At 42.5% G+C, this 20,659-nt stretch overlaps 2 protein-coding genes across 14 annotated transcripts; one reads left to right on the top strand and one right to left on the bottom strand.

Moving 5' to 3' along the window:
- Positions 1-878: 878 nt before the first annotated feature.
- Positions 879-9,044, bottom strand: LOC106865894 (nuclear intron maturase 4, mitochondrial). 12 transcript variants are annotated; one of them, XM_024456484.1, is made up of 5 exons: positions 8,869-9,044; positions 6,375-8,727; positions 4,778-6,205; positions 1,414-4,339; positions 879-1,341 (listed from the first exon to the last, which is right to left on the bottom strand). In XM_024456484.1, the coding sequence occupies exons 1-2, from the start codon at positions 8,999-9,001 to the stop codon at positions 6,437-6,439; spliced, it is 2,424 nt and encodes an 807-aa protein (XP_024312252.1). In that variant the 5' UTR covers positions 9,002-9,044; the 3' UTR covers positions 879-1,341; positions 1,414-4,339; positions 4,778-6,205; positions 6,375-6,436. The 12 variants fall into 12 exon arrangements, with proteins under 12 accessions (XP_024312252.1, XP_024312253.1, XP_024312242.1 ...); XM_024456485.1 differs by having other exon boundaries at positions 6,375-8,752; positions 8,869-9,010; XM_024456482.1 differs by having other exon boundaries at positions 982-1,341; positions 4,778-4,880; positions 6,076-6,205; positions 6,375-9,044.
- LOC100841694 lies at positions 2,046-4,051 on the top strand. 2 transcript variants are annotated; one of them, XM_010229178.2, is made up of 5 exons: positions 2,046-2,177; positions 2,341-2,378; positions 2,471-2,588; positions 3,137-3,189; positions 3,595-4,051. In XM_010229178.2, exons 1-5 carry the CDS (start codon positions 2,090-2,092, stop codon positions 3,889-3,891), a joined length of 594 nt encoding a protein of 197 aa, XP_010227480.1. In that variant the 5' UTR covers positions 2,046-2,089; the 3' UTR covers positions 3,892-4,051. The 2 variants fall into 2 exon arrangements, with proteins under 2 accessions (XP_010227480.1, XP_024312254.1); XM_024456486.1 differs by having other exon boundaries at positions 2,341-2,387.
- Positions 9,045-20,659: the final 11,615 nt, after the last annotated feature.

Genomic DNA, 20,659 nt, shown 5'->3' with positions numbered 1-20,659 from the left:
ATGGGTCATCGAGTCAGGGGTGCTAGGCCAATTTTGCACTTGGTCTTTGTTTATTTTTTTACAGCAGGGTTCACCCGTTAATCCTTATTCATCAAAGAGTCCACATTTCGCTAAAAAATATATCAAAGAGTCCACAAATTATATAATAAAAATTATATTTATTTAATTAAAATATTAACTGGGCGACCCATCGGGTATCCATGGGTATAAACGTCGACCCATATCCTACCCATTTGGGTCGGATATCCGCGGGCGAGTGCCTTCTCCCATCTCTCATGAGCGTAAACGTCGACCCATATTCTACCCATTTGGGTCGGATATCCGTGGGCGAGTTGCCACATTTAATACTGGCCGGCCATATAAGACGAACTCCAGCCGTCACGCAGAGACATGACTACGAGCAAACAGATAGCCGAGAGGCCAACGATGTCAAGTCGTCTGAAGGGACCACAAACCAGATCCGCCGAACAACTCGATCAAATAATGGGAAAAAATTTACACGCGCACTGCCAGTTTATTAATTAGGCTTGATTTAATCTAATATTGATAAGTTCCTTCAGAAAACCATGAAAATCAGAATAGGCATACTCAACAAAATAATCAAATGTCTATACTCATAAACGAACATCGAGCTACCAAAACATAAATTTGTTGCCCCTTCTAACTCTTTGTTTTAACGGTTGAAGTGAGATAGTGGAGAGAACTAAAAAAATTAAGTGATTCCGTCTCAAAACTTCTTTGACCGGGTGATGTTATATAATTTTCAAAAGGACGTGTATTGTTCTATTTTGAGAGACTAGAGTATGGAGACACAATCTTCGAAATAAACCTTTTTTAAAGGGGATATTTGGTGATCGTTAAAGAAGAGCGAAAAGAGGTTTTGATACATGTTTTTGAATATATCATTTTATTTTGTTGTTCTGTTACAACGCACGGGCATTTCAGCTAGTAAGTACAAAATTATCGCCTCACTCGTGGAAAGCTTTGAATCTGCTCCATCATGTTTTCAAAAAGACCTCATTACCTCAGTGTTCAATCAAATGTGTATACCATCAAATATGAAAGTACTTCCATTTTCTGTAGGCTCATTGAGTAGACAAACAAGAACGCAATGCCACCTTTCTAAACCTTTCATGTAATGTGAATTGCGACCGCACGAACACGCAGCTGGCACAGCTTGAATCTGAGAAGACCCACTCGATTGTCTGAGGGAATACATTCCAGGTACGACATGAATATTCGCACCAGGACCAGGGGCCTGCCAGGGCCTTCAATCAGCAGTACCAACGCTCAAGCTGGCGTCCTGTCAATGCTTTAAGAGTCATTTTCCATGATCAGCACCTGGAAAGAGGAACCTTCAAGTTAGTCCACGCTTGAAAGCCTAACCGTGTATGTTCAACTCTGAACACAGACCAAATTCAATCGACTGCAAATGGATTCGACGAGCGTTCACTCCTAAGCTCCCACCCCATTCAATGCCACCGACAACAGCCGCGTAACACCAGTATGATCTTGTGAGGGCGTGTGGTTCGCCGCACCATCAGTTATTTTCGGTCATCATCTGGGAGTCTGATGCATCAATATGAATTTTAACTTTTAAGGTACATGTGGGGGCACCAAAAAGCATTATTTTCAGAGTAAAAAAAGAGCATTATTTTAGGTCAAAGAGAGGTGAAGCCCTAGGTTGTAGCCTTGGTCACCGAAAACCTTTCTAGTAGTTGGCCACTACACTTTGCTACCCAGTGCAGAACGCCCAAGGTACTCAAAATCTTCTATCTCAAGCAATGGCAGATCCTTGGGAAGTACTGGCTGGCAGATGAACAAGGGACAAACTTTGATTACTTCCAAGTACATGAATATACTCAAGGCAATAAGAAAATTCTGAGTCCTCAGATTATTATATGGACTACAAGTACAAATGCGGCATTCTATGCACAGGAGATACTTCAAGTCAGAGTTTGACCAATGGGGTGTCGAACTCTCAATGTCGACACGGCACTATAAATCCACCGTTTTGTGTTGTGCTTTCTCCTTCCCTTTCCTGTCAGTTACAAGACAGACATACCAAAGAACAGTGCCACCATTAGTTATGCGGTCTTTAAAATGTGTAAGCTTCTTGCTTTGGATGGTCATCCTATTGGCCACCATTGGGTCCTTCGGCACCACTGCCCATAGAGGTAGACACTGCTACTTCTTTTTTTTGCATGTGCATGCTAGAGCCAAAGCTTTTCATTCAAGTTCATTTCCTCCTTTAGTTCTTGGTGTTAATTGCATGTGTGTGACACACTGGTATACTCTTTTTGATGAAAAAACACTGATGTGTTTACTGTCTGTTCTTAGAATTGCTGATGGCAACGAGAGGAGTAGAAACCAAGCTGGTAAGAACTGTAAGAGCTGGCATAACTTGTAATTATTTTATGAAATGCACTATCCAGGGCTCATGCCTAATAAAGTTACTACTGATACGTAGGAGCTCACTGTTGAGAAGACCAACATAGATGAGGAAATCAGAAACAATGTGCCGACAGTACGAAAGATGGATTTTGGAACTGCCGACGCAAATGATGCTAGAAGCATACCAAGCTCAGGTGCAAAACATTCTGCTGGGAAATGTGGGCATGGAGGAAGGAAGGATTTGAGTATGAACTGTTATTTTAGAAGTAGAAAACTTCATCCAGGGACTTATTTTGATGGCCACATACCCTTCACTGCTGATTACCGTCAACCACGGAACCACCCACCCAAGAACAACTAGAATTAGATTGGGTACAGCCAAGTAACTAGAGCTAGCTCCTAGCTTGTTTTCTTTTCTCTTTTGGTTGGTTATTATATTTGTCAGCTATGACCTTCCTTGCTAGATATAGGTGTTTACTCATGACTAGCAGTAACATGTTGTGTTTCCCCTGTGTCATAATAGTAATATCAGTGTTCCTACTTAAGAAACGGTAACGCTTATGCTCCAACTGTATTAGATATATCCCGTCAAAAGAAAACTGTATTAGATATATCTCTTCATATCTTTCTACCTCTGCAGCTTGATTCCACAAATATTCCTCAACAAATAAAAGGAATAACTCATGAAATGGTACACTAAAGTTTTCTAACCGGTTTGAATATTCTCTTGTTCTAAATGCAGGAGATATTAAGAATAACTCAACAAATTCATGTGCTCCTTCCAGTGTAATAAAGGTGATCTTTTCCTCCTTCCAGGACACCATACATGCCATACATGTTTTCTCTTAGTTACCTACTAAGATATGAGTACCATCTCAAAATTCATTGTTGCTATGAGTACCATCTCAAAAGAAAAGAAAAGAAGCAACAATGGACATGTGCGTCTATGAGGAAAAATATAAAAGTGTTAGGTAGATCCAGAATCTCTACAGAATGCCAAATAACATAGTGAGACATGCATACTTGTAACCTTTGATATTCAAGAACACATGCACTCTATATTTGACCGATGTTTCTCAAATATAGACAATCTGTCCAAGAAAGTCATCATGAGCACCTGTCTTCAACTTTCCCTATTATCTTATATTGACTAACCAACGGAATATAGGCCACTGCTAATTTCAAAGCAAAATATCTCAGGATAGTGGTAGCTCCAGGATGAAGGCACGACCATCCATGGGCAGCATAAAACTAGAAGGAAGCATATCAGGGCAAGTACTGAATGTTCCAAATCCTCGACATATCCGAATATTGCCATCCAGGAATCCGAGTTCAGGCTCCAAAACAGAACTGGAAGACTCCATTGTTCCCAGCACCTTATATAAAAATAATGATGACAGGAAGCACAAAATGCTAGAGGCCAGTGATGAAGTTCTCAAATTTCTTAACAGGGATTACAATCGCTTTCCTCGTAGGAGGACACCAGTCCATAACTAAGAATAAGGTGCTTATGCTGATTTTCGGTAAAAAAAAGGGGTGCTTATGCTGAGTCCTAGTTTTGTGGCCTATGTTATTTCTCTTGTGGTGTTTCGGTATAACTATTATCTTATGTTTTGTAATGTACTACATTGAATAATAATTGGGCCACTTGAGTTAACTTCTGACATGGCATGGTAGCATAATCAACTCCATGAAATAATCATCTTAAGAAGAAATCAAATGTGACATAAGTGTACAAGAACCACCATGAATGGTTTAGATGGAGGGCATGTAGAGAAGCATGAAAGCAGAAAACAGTTGTACAGATTGATATACCTTTGTGAATGTCCATTGATTCGAAATCAATACATGTCTGTAATTGCCCCCATATGAAACTGAATACATGTGCTCTGTTCTAAATCAAACTTTCTTGGGGATAAAACGAACTCCTCTCCCCTTCTCATTTCTGTTTTCACACATACATATCACAGAATTAATTGACAGATATGTCCAGTTATGAACTTATCATACAGCTAATGTGTCAAACTGCCAGTACATATGAGTGAACCAATAGTGTAGCAAGATGACAGTGTTGTCACTCTATATCCCTGCTTTAATGCTTTGGAATAGATTATTTGGTTGTCAATTGTCATTTCATAGGGTGTGCATGGTCTTTCTCTTACTCCCTCCATTTCACAAAGGTTGGCGTATTTTGTTTCGTTAAGACAAGGCTTTGACCAAAAATTACACTATTAATATGTAACATATATGATACAAAATCATGTTTATTAGAAAAAACTTTTAAAGACGAATGTATTGATATAAATTTCATGTATGTAAAAACACATATTAATAGAGTTATCATTGGTCAAAGTCTTGTCTTAACTAAACAAAATACGCCAACCTTTGTGAAATGGAGGGAGTAGATTCCATGCGATTAGTTTGTGCATCACAAATACAGCAAAAGGAACAGAGTGAAATATAACCAACTAGTCGACTGGTAGTACCTGCATAATTGCATTATAATAGCATGTCAGGATAATATAATGTCCGGTGGATATTATAATTCAATATAAATGTGGGAGCAAACTAGAAAATCTAAAATAGATTGATATGTGCTCTGTTCTTTGACTTCATCGTTATTCATGTCCATGCGATTTGTCTGGGTGCTGTAAGGTGAACTTGTTGGCTATGATCGCAGCTAATCACCAAGAGAAAACAGTAGGAGCAACATATTTGGCCGCTGCTTAAACTGTGCGCCTCCGAGTCAGAACGAACAGCTTGTTTTGTTTATCATGAGATGAATGGAACAGGGGCGAAACCCCTCTTATTCTCCAAAAAAGAATAGTCAATTAGTTTCTCCAATTAGATCTAACAGCATGAAACTGAGATGATAACGATCTACTGATACCCCCATTTATTTCAACCAAATGACATAAATTGGTAGCAATGCATTGCTGGAATGCTGGTACCAGTGCATTTACGGAAAAACATTAATTAACGCGCGTCACCACATGGCGTACCAGATGCTGTCCATGACCTGGATGTGGCAGCAATTTGGCATTGCCATGTGCCAGTTAAAGTGAAAATATTTGGCTGGCTTCTCTACTGTGATCGACTAAATACACGAAGAAACCTCAAGAAACATATCATCACTGAAGATGCTTGTCCACGCTGCAATCATGCACCGGAAACCAATGACCATTTGTTCTTCCAATGTCAATCAAGCCGGGCTGTGTGGAATCAGCTGGGACTTTCGTTCCCCTCATCTCATACTGCACCTTGGACGTCAAACCCACCAGATGCTGCCGTCCCTACACTTCTGTGGCCGGCCATGGTGTTCACTATCCTATGGAAGATTTGGGACTCAAGAAATAGTATTGTTTTTCGTCGTATATCTCTACCACCAAATGTAACAATTAGGAACATTTTAGAAGACTTTACTTTATGGTCTCATCGGCTAAGGAACGCCGATTCAAAGATAGCCGCCATCATATGGTGCAACTATCTATCACAAAATAGAGAAATCTTCTCCTGATGGATAATTTTTTTTAAGGACAACAGGAACACCACAGCTTTCCTAAAAAAGGAACTGTTGTTATGTGGACATCATATGAATGACTGAAAATACAAACAACAGTTGTCCTCATATACAAAAACAAATAGAATGGCAAAAGACTGGCATTAAACCAAGAAAAATACCATGCGGCAGTGCATAAAGAAACTGTGCTATTAACTATCAGCAAGTATACTGAAAAGTGGATCTTATCCACACATTAAGGAGGCGGTGGTAGACTGGTAGTATTACTGTCAGAAATTCCTTATGCTCATCCTGAAAAGAAAAGCAATACAGAAACATAGACTTAGAATAGTTGTTTCTGGGAATATGCTTCCCATGTACCAAAATGAAAGTTCATTTTATTTTTAACAATATGCAAGAATGTTCAGTGCATTTCCCTCACAAAATGATATAATCGAGCTGCAGCCATGTAAGAACTTACAAACAACGGATATACTATTATATACCAGTAGAAAGCCATCATTCTCCTGAGAACCTCAGGAATCATCTAATCAGCACACCAAAGTCAACTGACTGAAGGGATATTTGTCCTAAATATAGATTTTTAACATGCTGGGTGCACAACCCAAGTCGTCTACCATTCAAACTCCCATGAATTGATGATGAGAAACCTGTCCTCCATCCTGGAAACCGCTGTTTCTCCTTCACATGAATAATGTACATACTTGGTGATGAAGATTGGCAGCCCATGACAAAGCAGTTGAATTTCAGAGCAGAGACACTAACTCGTGAGAGGGTTAGCACACATAAACCACTACTAGAAATGCCATACATCAGAGCTTCATCACTGGAAACCAAAGAAGAACTGGACTCTAACTGTGCCATCACTGCCTCAAAGTCCTCAACCATTGGAATGCCATAATCATCAAGTTCAAACCGCTTTTCTGTCAGTTTTTCATACATCCGGTACTTTGCAGATAGTGTCCTGATGCAGGATTTCCTAACTGATTCAACTAACATAAGTTGAAGTTCTTTAAAATTGTCAACCTCAGAGAACCATCTTACCCAACGATGAATTATTCCTGAAAACCAACTGACGATTAGCTCATCATCTTGCAAGACAAGGGCTGAAACATGTCTAGGGAAACCTTCAAGATTAACTACACCATAGCGATTGAGGCACATCTGGATATAACTAAGAGGTGCGTGAATCTTAATGGCAGTGCCATCAGTGCAGGTATTGATTGATTCCGTGTTCTTTAAGCTGGACACCAGTGCTTTTGTAGCAGCAGTTTCTGATGAGATGTAGTCTTTTGCTTGCTTCTGAAAGTTGTTGAAAGCATCTCTGAGTTCTTGCGGAAGTGCTGGTTCAGCAATGTATTTTGAAAGGAGCACCTCCTCATGTAATTCATTTTTGGCATTGATGTCCTGCATCCATACCTTGAGTAAAGTTTTGAACCAGTGATCTGTCTTCATCCCTTCTTTCCTGAATTGTGCAATGTGATCCAGCAACGGAGTGCTCAGACCAAGTGGTTTGATCTCAGACTCTTTTATCCTCCTTAAACCATATGCCAACCACTTCTTTCCTAACCTAGTATTCATAGCATCCCATATCTCTTGCTTCTGACAAGCGAATAAATTGACCTTCTGCTTCAGCTTATGCACACTTTTCAGAGCAGCACTTTCTTTTGATGTCACTCTGACTACAGTACCAGCAAACTGTAACCCCCGGGAGTTCTTTTTTACCGGCATAAGATACAACCCATCATCAACGTTCAAGTAAAGTGATGTTCTTAAGTAATCAACAATCTCAGACTTAATATTATCTGCTACGTCTCTGGATCCCACAACTGCGACAAAAATCTCATCCATGTATCTGCAAGCGTATAGTCTTATGTTTGGCGAACCCTCTCTTTGCTCTTCATAATTTACATCCCTGTCCTTCAGTTGACTTCTAAACCAGAGACGCAAACTAGAACCCTGATTGTCTGCAACATTTGTTGCCTCGGAACAAAGGCCTTCGTGCTTCATGCAAATCCTAAATACTTCATGGTCAAAACTGTCAAGATATATATTCATCAGGATAGGTGCAAGTACTCCTTCTTGAGGAACTCCATGGCCCTTGGGAAACCCTCCAAATACCAAATTGACCACCTCTGCATCAAACATATCATGCATGAATGTAACTAAGTAGTCGTCAACAATCTTTTCCTGTATTTGTGAAATGAGCTTAGAGACTACATTACGATCTACCTCTTTGTACAAGGGGACAGTAAAGCACCAATCTGGAACCCCAATTTCATTGGATATGAACCTCAGAGCTGAGTGATATCCTCGCCCACTGCGACAACCATGTGATATCCTGGAGAATTGAGGTCTGTACACAACCTCAAGCACCACCCTAACAGCTTCCTGAATAACTTTCAAGTTCAACCGCGGAAGAACAAGGTGCTCCCCTCCTCGCCTCTTTGCAGTAACTTTGAAAGCGTTTGCTGCGATATCAAACTCGCCGCTCCTTAGTTGCTCCGCCAATGCGGTAAAGCAAACATCATCCCTAGCAGATGCTAGGTCGACATTAGAATTCAGCCGGACAATGTCGTAAGCATCTTCCAACGTATCAGCAGTAGCCACAACCTTACCCATGAGATCATAAAACTTTCCGTTCAGATACTGTGCTTTGACCCTCTTTTTTATCCGGAGCTCGGCCAGCCTCTTCTGCTCCATCCTTGATAGGGGCTTCCGCTGCCTCTGGGCAGCCAGGGTCGATTCCTCGGCAAGAGAGGCCAGACTCTTTGCCAAAGACACCGGTGGTTGCTGCGATTCGACAGCGTTCTCTGCCAAGGGCAGAGGACCCGGTACCTTGATTTTTGCCTCAGTTACGAATTGGCGAATATTAAGGAGATGAAACGGGGAGCTAAAGGGCGGGATCTGTTCGTGGCGTGACGAGAGCGAGAGAAACGAGTGGAGATAGATACCTGCGGTGGAGGCGCTCGCACGAGGAGGAAGACGAGAGACGGAGCGAGGGGGCTGGGGCGCTGCTCGGCAGCGGGATGGGAAGGGAGGGGTGGCGGCGCTCGCTCGAAGACGAAGACAAGCGACGGGGTTCATGTTTCCAAGTCTGTCTGACCTCGTCCGAGGGGCGCATTTCGAATTCCACGTTATCCTCTTCCTTTCCCATTTCATTCCCCACTAATCCTGACTGATTTTTTTAATAATAAAAATTATTTAATATTTTTTTAAATAATATGCGTTTTAAAAGAATTACAAAACTAAGCCACCCTCGGCATGGGCTAGGCTGATTAGGGCCAGTTGGCGACTAATTGGTTTGGGCGAAGCTGATTAGTTCCAGTTGGTGTCGCCCAAGTCGATTGAAACTAATTAGCTTCCCAAGTTACTTAGTTGCACGATCAATGCATGTTTAAATGGACGTAGCTTGTGTTTCGTACACAAACCCAACAATTCGACTGGAATTAAGGCACGACCGAAATTAAGAGAGCAAATTAACAGAAGCTGGTTACAGAACTAGGACACGATTGGACTGAAATTGAAAATTAAGAGAGCAAATAGTTCAATCGTGCCTTAGTTTTGTAACCAGCTTCTATTCAATCATGCCTTAATTTCAGTCCAATTGTGCCTCAATCGTGACTTAATTTCAGTCCAATCGTGCCTCAGTTCTGTAACCAGCTTCTGTTAATTTGCTCTCTTAGTTTCAGTTGTGCCTTAATTTCAGTCGAATTGTTGAGTTTGTGGACGAAACACAAGTTACGTCCATTTAAACATGCATTAATCATCCAACTAAGTAGCTTGGGCAAGCTACTTAGTTCCAATCAGCTTGGGCGATACCAACTGGAACTAATCAGCTTCGCCCATACCAACTGGAACTAATCGGCTTCGGTCGGCCTGGCCCAGATTGAGGGCATATTATTTTTGAAAATTCTAAAAAACGCGTATTATTTTCAAAAATGATTTTTTTTAAAATTAGCCTAATCCTGGCCATCAGACCGACTCGGCACGGCCCGGACAAGAAATGAAGTCGTGCCGTGCCGGTTTGGCCCACGGGTCTGATTTAGGAAAAAGGCCTGGCATGCCGTCATTTTGGGCCTGGCCCAACGGCCTGAAAGCACGAAGGCCTGAGCTGTATACGTTCGGGCTGTTTCGGCCCCGTTCGGGAAATTTTGGCCCGTTCCGGGCGTTTTTAAGGAATTTTTTTGTAAAAATTAAAAAACACACACTTGAAAACACATAAAAAATATTGTAAAAAATTAAAATTGGCTTGTTTTCGTGTCATGCTTTTGGTGCCGGGCGTCCGTGTCGGGCTCGTTCCCGTACCGTGCTTGTCTTGGTGCTTTGCGTGCCATGCTCGTGCCGGCCCATGGGCTAGAATCCCTAAAAGAGCCTGGGACATGGTGGGCTTCGTGCCTGGCTTGACACGATTTCGCCCAGGCTGTACCGTGCTATGGGCCGTGCTTTTTTCACGTGCCTCGGGCCGGCCTGAAAAAACTCGGCCTGATGGCCAGGACTATTCCCCACCCCCACCCCAAATCATCTATGTGCCGACGGTTCTCTCGCTGGCCATGTTCTTCTCCTCTCTAGTGCCGCCGCTGCCAGCAACCACGGGCCAACATCGTTCATTTTCCCTCCATGAACCTCACATCTCTCTCCTTCTCTGCTAGTGTGGTTGCCGCTGGCAACCGCCATCGTCGATAGTCACCTCTCCCAACATGTCCCTCCCTCTCAGCGTGTGGGGCGCCAGCAAGCATAGGAGCAGGTAGAAGGCGCCGCCGGCAAAGACCGTCTGAGGTCTCGGAGTCTTCCCTGATCCCCTCGGGCCTGAGCCCTCCCCGTTCCCTCGACCTGGTTACCAGGGTGCCAAATATCTATGGGTGTGTCCATATCTCAAGTGCCTAATTTTTTAAGCAACATGGTTTCTTCTTAGTCGATAATATCTGAGCCCCTCCCTTCTCTTTTGTTATGAATCTTAAAGAACAATGTACATCTAACGGCTGAACAATCAACTGATTCCTAACTAAAGTCATGTGATTTAGATATAGCAAACCCGAATATCTTTTTTTAGGTATGTAAGTATGGAGATGTTTCTGGAAACAAAAAAAACTATAACTATATATTTACTCTTATAAAGAACTAATTTGGTAATCCATCTCCATGTGTTTTATCATTCCATGAAACATTGGATTATTAGAAACATTGTTTTATCGCCGTCAATGGATAGTGGTTCTCCGAACTTATTCGATGGTATGCTCCCTCTCGCACCCCTCCCTTGCCCACCTCTTACTGTGAATGCGCGCGATTTTTAGGTTGTGCTTGTTTTTTTGGTTGCTTATGTGCTTATGATTTTAGGGTTTTCAATGTCACCACATTGTTGTAAATAGATGTTTCATATTTATTTTTTGTTTGAGTGCTTGATGTTGTAGATTTGTACAAAGTGTTGCTTGCATTAGAATCAGGTAGGTGTATATGATTTACTAATATTTTTACTCGCATGTGAACTTCATGTGTGCTAAATGTGAACCTCCTTCTGTATTTTGTTGGTTCTGAGATTTAGCCGTTGCACTGATATGCGAACTTCCATATGTGTCAACTATGAACTTCCTGTTACTGAAATGTGAACTTCCTGCTGTCCATGTTGTCCTGTGAACTTCATATAGGCATTTATAAAGCTGGGTTGCAATTTTATTTGCTTGTGCACTGCTTTAAGGATTAAGTGTGAACCTCCTGCTGGCTATGTTGCTTTGCGAACTTCAGATGTGTTAGATGTGCTCCTTATGCTGTTAACTTCACATGCTGTATATGTTGTATGAGTGAAGCTCTGGCATCTGCAATTGCTTGTTTTTTAATTTATCCCATGTGCTGATATGTGAACTTTCATAAGGATTAGATGTGAACTTCTCTGTTACTGAAATGTGAACTTCATGATGTCCATGTTGTCATGTGAACTTCATATAGGCATTTATAAAGCTGGATTGCAATTTTACCTGCTTGTGAACTGCTTTAAGGATTAAGTGTGAACCTCCTGCTGCCTATGTCGCTTTGTGAACTTCAGATGTGTTAGATGTGCTGCTTATGCTGTTAACTTCACATGCTGTATATGTTGTATGAGCGAAGCTCTGGCATCTGCAATGGCTTGTTTTTTTTAATTTACCTCATGTGCTGATATGTGAACTTTCATCAGGATTAGATGTGAACTTTTTTGTTTGCTGTAAGGTGAACTTCCTGCTGTCTATGTTGTCATGTGAACTTCATATTAGGTTGCCTGTTCATTTTTTAAAGTTGGGTTTGCAAAATTACTGTCATGTGAACTGCTCAAGGATTTAAATGTGAACCTCCCTGCCGTCTATGTTTGCTTTGCGAACTTCACATGTGTTCGATGTGCCCCTTATGCCGTTAACTTCACATTTTTGTTTGATTTGAACCTGTATCAAGGCATTTTACTGTGCTAGTCCTGTGTGTCTCTTTCTGTCATTTCTAACAGTGTAATATATACCTTATTTTTTCCACCAAGTCAGGTTGTATTTTATATATGAACTTCATCGTGTTGTTTTTCTGAACTATCCATTTTTACTTACATCATCTTTTCTTTTTTTACGATTGCAGCTGTTGATAGCATCACGCAGTCATTAAACGAGTTGAATGCCGAGTTTCCTCCGGTGGGAACAACAGACAAACAGGCTGATTGTACTAATTCACCTAATGGTAGGAGCACACACCCTAACAATGTCGGGACTCCTTTGTTTGATGCAACCCCAACGCTGTTCGCCCATGTAGCCCGAGATAATAGTTGGGAATCATGTGAAGGGACAACAGGGCCTACTTTTGACGAAACCGAGACGCAGCACAAGAAGGATGACGCTAATGCAGGCGTTGCGGATGAGCCCAGCCCCCCTGATTGCACTCCTGTTTGGTAGGACACGCCGTCCCAATCTGTAGACAGCACTGAGGAGGTCACGCAGGCATGTAATGTTGGTGAACAGCTTGAAAGGTATAAGAAGGAACACGCTGCAAGGGTTGCCAAGCATGCCGAGGAAGTCAGGCAGTACTACAGGAAGTTTCCGAAAAGGAAGAGGGGTGCACTTGATGTCCCAGCCGATCACACTGAAAACGCCCCTGTATCAGCTGCTTCAGATGATGATTTTGAAGCCCCGTCCCCACCAAGAGTGAGAAACAAGGTTAGGTTTGCTGTTGCGAAACGGAAGATCTCAAGTATACTGTCGCAGGAGTCTCCTGGTGTCGTCAACGTACGACGGAGCCCTCGCATTGCGACCTCCCCTGGTTCTGTCGCTGCACACCCAGCTCGATCTGGTTAAAAAGCCTCTGGGAGCAAGCGTCGCCGAACGGTTGATAAATCTTATGCTCCAGACGGCGAGGATGACGCCGCTGATGCGGGTGGTGAAGTTGCTGTTGCCAAGGTTTTCCTTCTACCTATTTTTTATTCTTTAATCCATTCTTTTTTCGCTGTGCTTTTGTGAACTTCATTCTCATATGAATCTGAACTTCCTCATATTTATGTGAATCTGAACTTCCTGAACATTTTTTTTTGTTATTATTATCCAGAATGAGATGAGATGGACCGCAGGTTGCAGCAGAAGAGGGTCTGGTAATGCTGGGAAAAATAGGAAAGGTGGGATTATCAAGAAAGCTAAAACCGGCAACGATGACGATTGCTCGAATGACGGTCCTAAAGGACGTTTCCAGCAGACTGTGCGATGCTCTTTGGGCGAAGTAATTGAGGCTGCGAGGTTGCTGAAGGATCCTCACAGAGAGAGAGTGCGTGCAACGGGTTTTGGTTGTGTATTTGATCGGGTCCTAGAAGGCAACGTGTCGCGTGTTCTGTTGTGCTATTTGTTGATGAACATGGACACACAAAGGATGAAGATAGATTGCGGGCCTGGCAGGGTGTTGACTGTTAACAGAGACTCAGTCCACCATATATTCGGGTTCCCGTGCAGAGGTGAAACAGCCCCAAGACCGTCCGATAGCGGTCATGATGCTGCATTGGCGAGTTCTGAAGGCAGAACTTGGTTTTGAGAGAACTGCCGGTATCAATACCAAGGATCTCCGCAAGCTGTTGTCTGACTTGGTTAAAGACGAGACCAGAGTTGATTCAGCCGTCAAAGTTTTCTTCGCTATCATGTACAACAAGCTTATATGTCCTGGTTCAGCAGTTCGTTTGGGAAGGGAGGCTGCGATGCTTGTCAACATGGACTACAATAACATGGCCAGAATGGATTTTTGCTAGCTAGTAGTTGATGAGCTGAAGCGAGCAGCTGAGAAATACCAGAACACACATATCCCACAGGCTGGGCCTGAAGGTTGTGGAGCTGGGCCCGTTATCATGTGCTTGGACAGCTGCCACTCAAAGGCTCACTCTGTCATGCACCGTCTCACTCCTCGTGCCAACTTTCTATATGAGAAACTGCTTAAAGCAATATTTTCACAAGATATTATCAGGAACGGCAGAAGCAATCTTTCGAAGTATGTCTTTGGGAAGTTGCCGGTGAGTTAAGACATATACTCTTAACATTAATGCCAACCTTTTTTCCAAGTCATATTGTGTGTGAACTTCCATCTTATACATATGTGAACTTCTTGACTGTTTTGTTTTTTTATCTGCAGTGGAAGGGTCGCAATGATATTGCCTATTCGTACAATTTGCCTGTTGAAGAACTCCAGGTTGAAGCTAGCCCCGAGCTTAACGCAGATGATGGACATGTTCCTATTGACCGCTCTTGCCATGACGAAAATGTTCCTGTTATTTCTTATAGGCGCACAGTAGCTCCGGAATGCTCAGGTTCCACCTTTGAGAATGCCATTGCAGAGATTGATCAGCTGTTGGTGAAAGCTGTGGAAATGTCGCGTCTTGTGCCAACAACTGAAGACCGCCTTAGCAAGCTGTCTGGTCTTTTTCCCACTGGTCATGGCCCCAGTCCCAATGATGTGAAACAAGCTACCGAGCGCGAAGCCAGTGTCATTGACAGTTTTAAGACCGCCCTAACGTATCTGCGCAAAGGTTTTGCTGACATGGCGGCAAATCAAGATTTGATGTGCTGGTTTTGAAAGAGAAGCTGTGATCATTGAGAAGCAGATTCGTGAAGAAGCTACGAACAGAGTTCAAGCGTCGACCGAACATGTCCTTGGCCAAGATGCAGCTGCTGCCGAGGTTTTTTTTTTTTGCTCGTCTGCGAAATCTTTTTTTTTATCTGATCTATGTGTGAACTTCTGTAGTTGTGTCATGTGAACTTCCTTTCTTATCTCATGTGAACTTTGATATCTCCGTAGGAGGAAGCAAGACTAGCTGAAGAGAGTGCTGCGGCTGATGCGGCGGCCGAGGAAGGTGATGCTCACGCAGCTGACCATTGGGAAGAAGAATACCAGCCGCACGTTAGTCGCGCTGCGTCTATTGAGAGTCCACCCGAAGATTACAGCAAAGAAACTCATGAGAAGTCCACTGGAGATGGCGACGGAGTTGACAGCGCTCAAGTTGATGCACCCATTGCAGGCATAACCCTTCAAGCTGAAAGCAGAGTTGCTGAAGAACCACCACTCAATGTCCTGGAAGAAGCTGTTGGTGATGATTCTGACGGGCCCCAGGGTCACCGTGATGGTCCTGCAGCAGAGTCTGCTGTTGACAATGAACCACCCGCTGCTTCTGAACATGCAGCCACTAGTGCTGATGCTATTGCACACATCACAGGTGGTGACCATCCAGGTGTAGGCGTCGTAGAGATCGATGGCCAGGTTTTAATAGGTGCTCCCGCTGCCGACGTGAACAAACAGATCAGTGATATCCCGGACGGTGATGGTGGCATATGATGCACCCCGGATTTCCCTCAGAGCATGCAAGATACAGGCAAGTATCCATAACACACAAAATCCTTCCCACACCCATATATGTTTATCCTTATTTTTGCAGGGGGCTTGTCTACATTGAACTTCTGGATGCAGTGATGTGAACTTCTTCTGTTAATTATTGTGAACTTGCATGTTTTGTATTTATTTTTTGCTTACTGCTTTGTGAACTTTTCATTTGCCTCTCTTCTAGCAGAGTCAAGTGCTTTTACCACACCTACCACATCCGCGCTACCAGCCGTGCAAAGGATAAGACAAGTGTATGATGCTGTCTGTAGGCTAAGGAATGACCCCGCAAAAAAGTATGTTGGTCTCATTCTTTCGTTCCCATTTTTGTTTTTACCATACTTGTTATGCATCAGAACTTTTCTCTCTTATTTTAAAAAGAAATTGAACCTCCTGACCCACCCATTTGTGTGAACTTCCTGGCCCACACATTTGTGAACTCCCAGGGGCTACCATTGTGAACTTCCTGATCCACCATTGTGAACTTCCTTTTGTCTTTTGTCTTTTTCTGTTTTTTTATCCACTGGAACTCACTGAACTTCCTAGTTCCACCAGTGTGAACTTCTAGTTCTTTTTCATATATTTTTTGTTCTGAATTAACTGAACTCCCCCAGATCCACCTTAGTGAACCTCCAGTTTTTTACAGAATTTCTCACGCGAATGTATGATTTTTACTTCTAGCAGGGATATCGTCCTTTTCCAAAATGACGAGTGCGAATGTACAATTGGGCAAGTCGGAAAAGCTTTCCATCCTAATGGCATGATATGCTCCTTTGTCGTGTCGGTTGGTACATATCTGCTGGGTCAGAAATACAAAAATTCCGACAAGATGGTTGTGCCATACGTTTGCTGCGTAAGCGTTTTTGTAGTACTTGTTTTTATTTATTTTTGTTTTGTTTTTATATGGTGTGTGAACTTCCATGTCTCATTCCTGGTATGGTGTGTGAACTTCCATAACTCATTTGTATATTTTGTTTCATTTTTACCGGCGGCAGCTTCTTGAAGGAAATTACCAAAGCAGACGCTTGCAGAAACTGTTTAGTATTCATGCCGAAGAGCGTCTAGACAAAAAAGAAATTGTAAGCATTAATGTCACCCTTTTTTTCTGTTGCAAAAAAACGACTTGTGTTTTATGTTTTTGTTTTACATACTTATTTAACTTTTGTGTTGTGCAGATTCTGTTTGCTACATTTGATCCACCCGACCCTCCAGTACCTAGGAATATTGGCCACTTTTGCGTTGTTGACGTCAATCTCAAGCTGAAGCGCTTCGAGTTGTTTGACTCGCTTCGTGGTTCCGACGACCCAGATGCGCAGAAGGTATTTCATAAGATGGTACCTGGCATCAAGAAGCTGTGGAAGCAAGCTGACAATGCTAAAGGGGAGTCTTTCATTCCAAAATCCATTGATCACTTCACCATGGAGTATGTCAGAGTGCCGAAGCAGGAACCGCGTTAGTATCATTTTGGCCTTATTATTTTTTCTCTTACAATCCTTTTTCTGCTGGTTGGCATGCACCATCACATCATTTCCCCTCACTAACCTCTCCCTTTCTTGCTTGCATACGCAGACATGACTGCGGGTTCTTCATGCTTCAGATACTGCAGTCATGGGATGGGGAGAGCCTGGTAATTTTCAAACAAGCCGACATCTTGAACATCAGGATGACCTTACTATATAGCTGGCTGACGACGGGGGATTTTAACATCGACCTACAGGCTGTATTGGGTGTTGATGGAGGTAAATTCTTGTCCTTATAAACCCATCACTCCACTACTAATCCCTCTCTCTTTTTTATTTTTTTTTAGTTTTGAAGTGAACTTATTTGTAGTTCTCAGCTGAACCTCTTCTCAGTTCTCAAGTGAACTTCCTTTTTTTTTTCCTTCAATCAGGCACACCTCTTGGGTTAGAGGAGGATAATTTTACTTTTTTTGAGACACAGTTCTGCACACCCGAGGTTCATGTGACACCTGATATAGATTACTTAAATCAGACTAGCAAGGCGAAGAAGGCCCTATCTCATTTGTACCCCGCCGAAAAAAAAACAGGCAAGAAAGGAGCCCGCGCATCTGCTGAGGAGGCTCCGGTTTTGCTTTCGGACGATGAGGATGACTTTGTGTCACGTGTACCACCAAAGAGGAGGAGCAAGCCTGGCAAGAAGCAAGTGGAAATATGCTCAACGACCAGCAGCGATGACTTTGTAACTCAACAAGCCAGGAGACAACCTAGCGGCGTCTGTGTTTTGTCAAATAAGAGGGCGACAAAAGTTCCCAAGAAGTTGAGAGTTCCTTTGCCGAAGCTAGTCCCCTACACTTTTCCGCTGCTATCCAAGGCATCCCAGATTAAAAGTCTGGTCCTGAGCAAGGAGTATCTTGATGAATTCGGGGAGTGAGTGTTTTTCGATCTATCACACATTCTATTCTGCATTTTTATAATATGGTTTTTGTAATATTATCCTTAACACATTTTTTATTTTATTTTCTCCAGTGTTCCTTTGTGCAAGTTCACATCCCCCGTGGTGAATCTTCGGTCATTGATGGAAAATTCATGTACAGGTTGTTCGGGCGCTGCGAGATGTTGGAGGCTGATATCATTGATCTCATAATTTCTTATTGGAAGGGCAGCCCATACATGAAACATTTGTTCGATTCCGCGGACCGTGTTTTGCTTGGACCTTATGCCATCACGGTATGCTTAGTACTATATCTTTTACCAGTTATCCATATTTGGGTTTTGTACCATCTGAACTACACCGTTTATTCATTGTGAACTTCCTTCTTATATCCCCTGCACTGCCATGTGAACTTCCGTAGGTGTTAGATGTGAACTTTCTATTGCTGTAATGTGAACTTCCTGTTGTTTTTCTGCAGTACATGCTTGATGTTATAATTTTTTTAGCCCCCCTTTTGCTGTTTTACATGTGAACCTTCATGTGTGTGGTTACCTATGAACTCCCTGTGTGCTGTAATGTGAACTTCCTATTGTTTTTCTGCAGTACATGCTTGATGTTTCCCCGTTCCCGCCCGTGGATAGCAAAGGCAACCCGATTGAAAGGTCTCCATTTGATGTGAAGGTGTGAGGGAATGTGAGAACCGGTTGACGGCAAATTTGGTAACTAGCAGCGAACTTTTCATACACTCTGTCCTAAACTTCACTATTTTTTCCACCAGCAAAATGATGCGTGTGACTAAATGAAACTTCTTTTTTATTTCTTTTTCATAGGTCCTGATTCCTTACTTCAAGTCATCTCACTACATGATTTACGGGCTTAACAGGATTACCGGTACATTTGACATTTTCGATACAAGAAGATATAGTGGTTTTCATATCACAGGGGGACAATATCATGCAGAACGCGTTGAAGTTGTAAGTTTTTGTTTGTTTTCTAACCCTTATTGTTTCTGTTTCTACCCTTTTTTCACTCATACGCATCTCATGCAGGCGAGGGGGCTGGTTGCTTTGATGAAGGAGGTGTACGGGGAAGAAGAGTACAACAAGAAGAATCTGTTTGACTGGGTGGCACTCGCAGAAAAATGCAACTACATGCAGACACCCGAGCAGGGCGCAAACGAGTGTGCTTTCTATATCTCGAAGCTGGCCACCATATTTGATGGAGAGAAGTTTGTTGAGAAGATAAAGTCAAAAGATGTTAGTAATTTTTGTCATCTTTTATCTTATCACCAAGTTATTTCTAAAATGTTTTTACTCGTACCCTTAACTCTGTTTTTATTCTGAGGTTTTTGTTCCCTTTTTTTTCTTGGCATGTGTTAGCGACGTGTGGAGGACTGGAAGTCAGAGTACATGTACCAGGTGATGTACCACCCGAGGAACGAACTGTCTCCTGATGACGGACCAAGCATACTGAGAGATCTTGTGCTGCTGCTAGATATTGTGTCGCAGTCTACCGCCGATGCCACTTGAGATTCTTCTCAAGCGCGTGGTCTTCAAAACTAGGCTTTTTTTTTGTCGGCGCCTTCGTGTATGCAATGTATCGACCCATGTGTTTTGTGAGCTGACACTTATGTTTATGTTCCTGTTGTGAATCATCCCAAACACGCTGCGAGTTTAAGCTTTTGTACCTGGTGACTTTGTGTCTTGTATATTATTGTCAGCAAAACTGATGTGTTTTGTGTGTCTTGTATATCTGGACTTCTGTGTTTATAAAACAGAACTTCCAAGGCAGTAAACAGTGAATTTCCATATGCATCCCTGTTTTGTTGCTACATTTTTTGCCTCAAGGTCATGTGTGTATCTGGACTTCTGTGTTCATAAAAGAGAACTTCCACGGCAGTGAAAAGTGAACTTCCATAACTGTGCTTTTTCATCCCTGTTTCCTTTCGCGCTGTGTATCATAACTTCTTCAGTATGTACATATGAACTTCCAGTTTCTGCTTCATTCATTGTAACTTTCTCTTTTTCTTGTGCTTCGATGGACTCATGTGTTAGAAGAGACAGAACATTCTCCGAATACAAAAAGAGTGAACTTCAATTTTTGATCTGTTTTTATTTATGCCTTGTTTCTCAATTTTTTTCTTGTTTTTGGGCACCTGCGTATTGTGGACTTCTGTCTGTTGTAAGATAGAACTTTTGAGTGGTAAAGAGTGAACTTCCACAATAAGTCATGACTGAACTCCCAGTGAAGTCTACACATTAATCACAGTAACAAACTAAACTTCTGTATATTATAGGACAGAACTTCCGAGCAGTAAAGAGCGAACTCCCCTAACAAGTTATGACTAGGGCTGGACATTTTACTCGGTACTCGGGGAGCAGCTCGACTCGTTAGGTGCTCGGCTCGTTTAGAGCTCGGTTCGGTAGACTAACGAACAGAGTAGAGCACGTCCTGAAACTCGTTATCATTAAGGAGCTTAACGAGCCGAGCACACCAGTCTCGCAA

This window comes from Brachypodium distachyon, chromosome 1 (assembly GCF_000005505.3).
Source record: "Brachypodium distachyon strain Bd21 chromosome 1, Brachypodium_distachyon_v3.0, whole genome shotgun sequence".
NCBI lineage: Eukaryota > Viridiplantae > Streptophyta > Magnoliopsida > Poales > Poaceae > Brachypodium > Brachypodium distachyon.
Note: the sequence above shows the minus strand (reverse complement) of the source record. Positions and strands in the feature narration are given on the sequence as shown.

Bases quoted from the DNA above. Each gene is read 5' to 3' on its own strand.
- LOC100841694 (XM_024456486.1), top strand. From the start codon at position 2,090: ATGCGGTCTTTAAAATGTGTAAGCTTCTTGCTTTGGATGGTCATCCTA. The intron at 2,388-2,470 runs GTAAGAGCTGGC...ACTGATACGTAG, and splicing joins AAACCAAGCTGGTAAGAACT to GAGCTCACTGTTGAGAAGAC. The intron at 2,589-3,136 runs GTGCAAAACATT...TTCTAAATGCAG, and splicing joins TAGAAGCATACCAAGCTCAG to GAGATATTAAGAATAACTCA.
- LOC106865894 (XM_024456474.1), bottom strand. From the start codon at position 9,001: ATGAACCCCGTCGCTTGTCTTCGTCTTCGAGCGAGCGCCGCCACCCCT.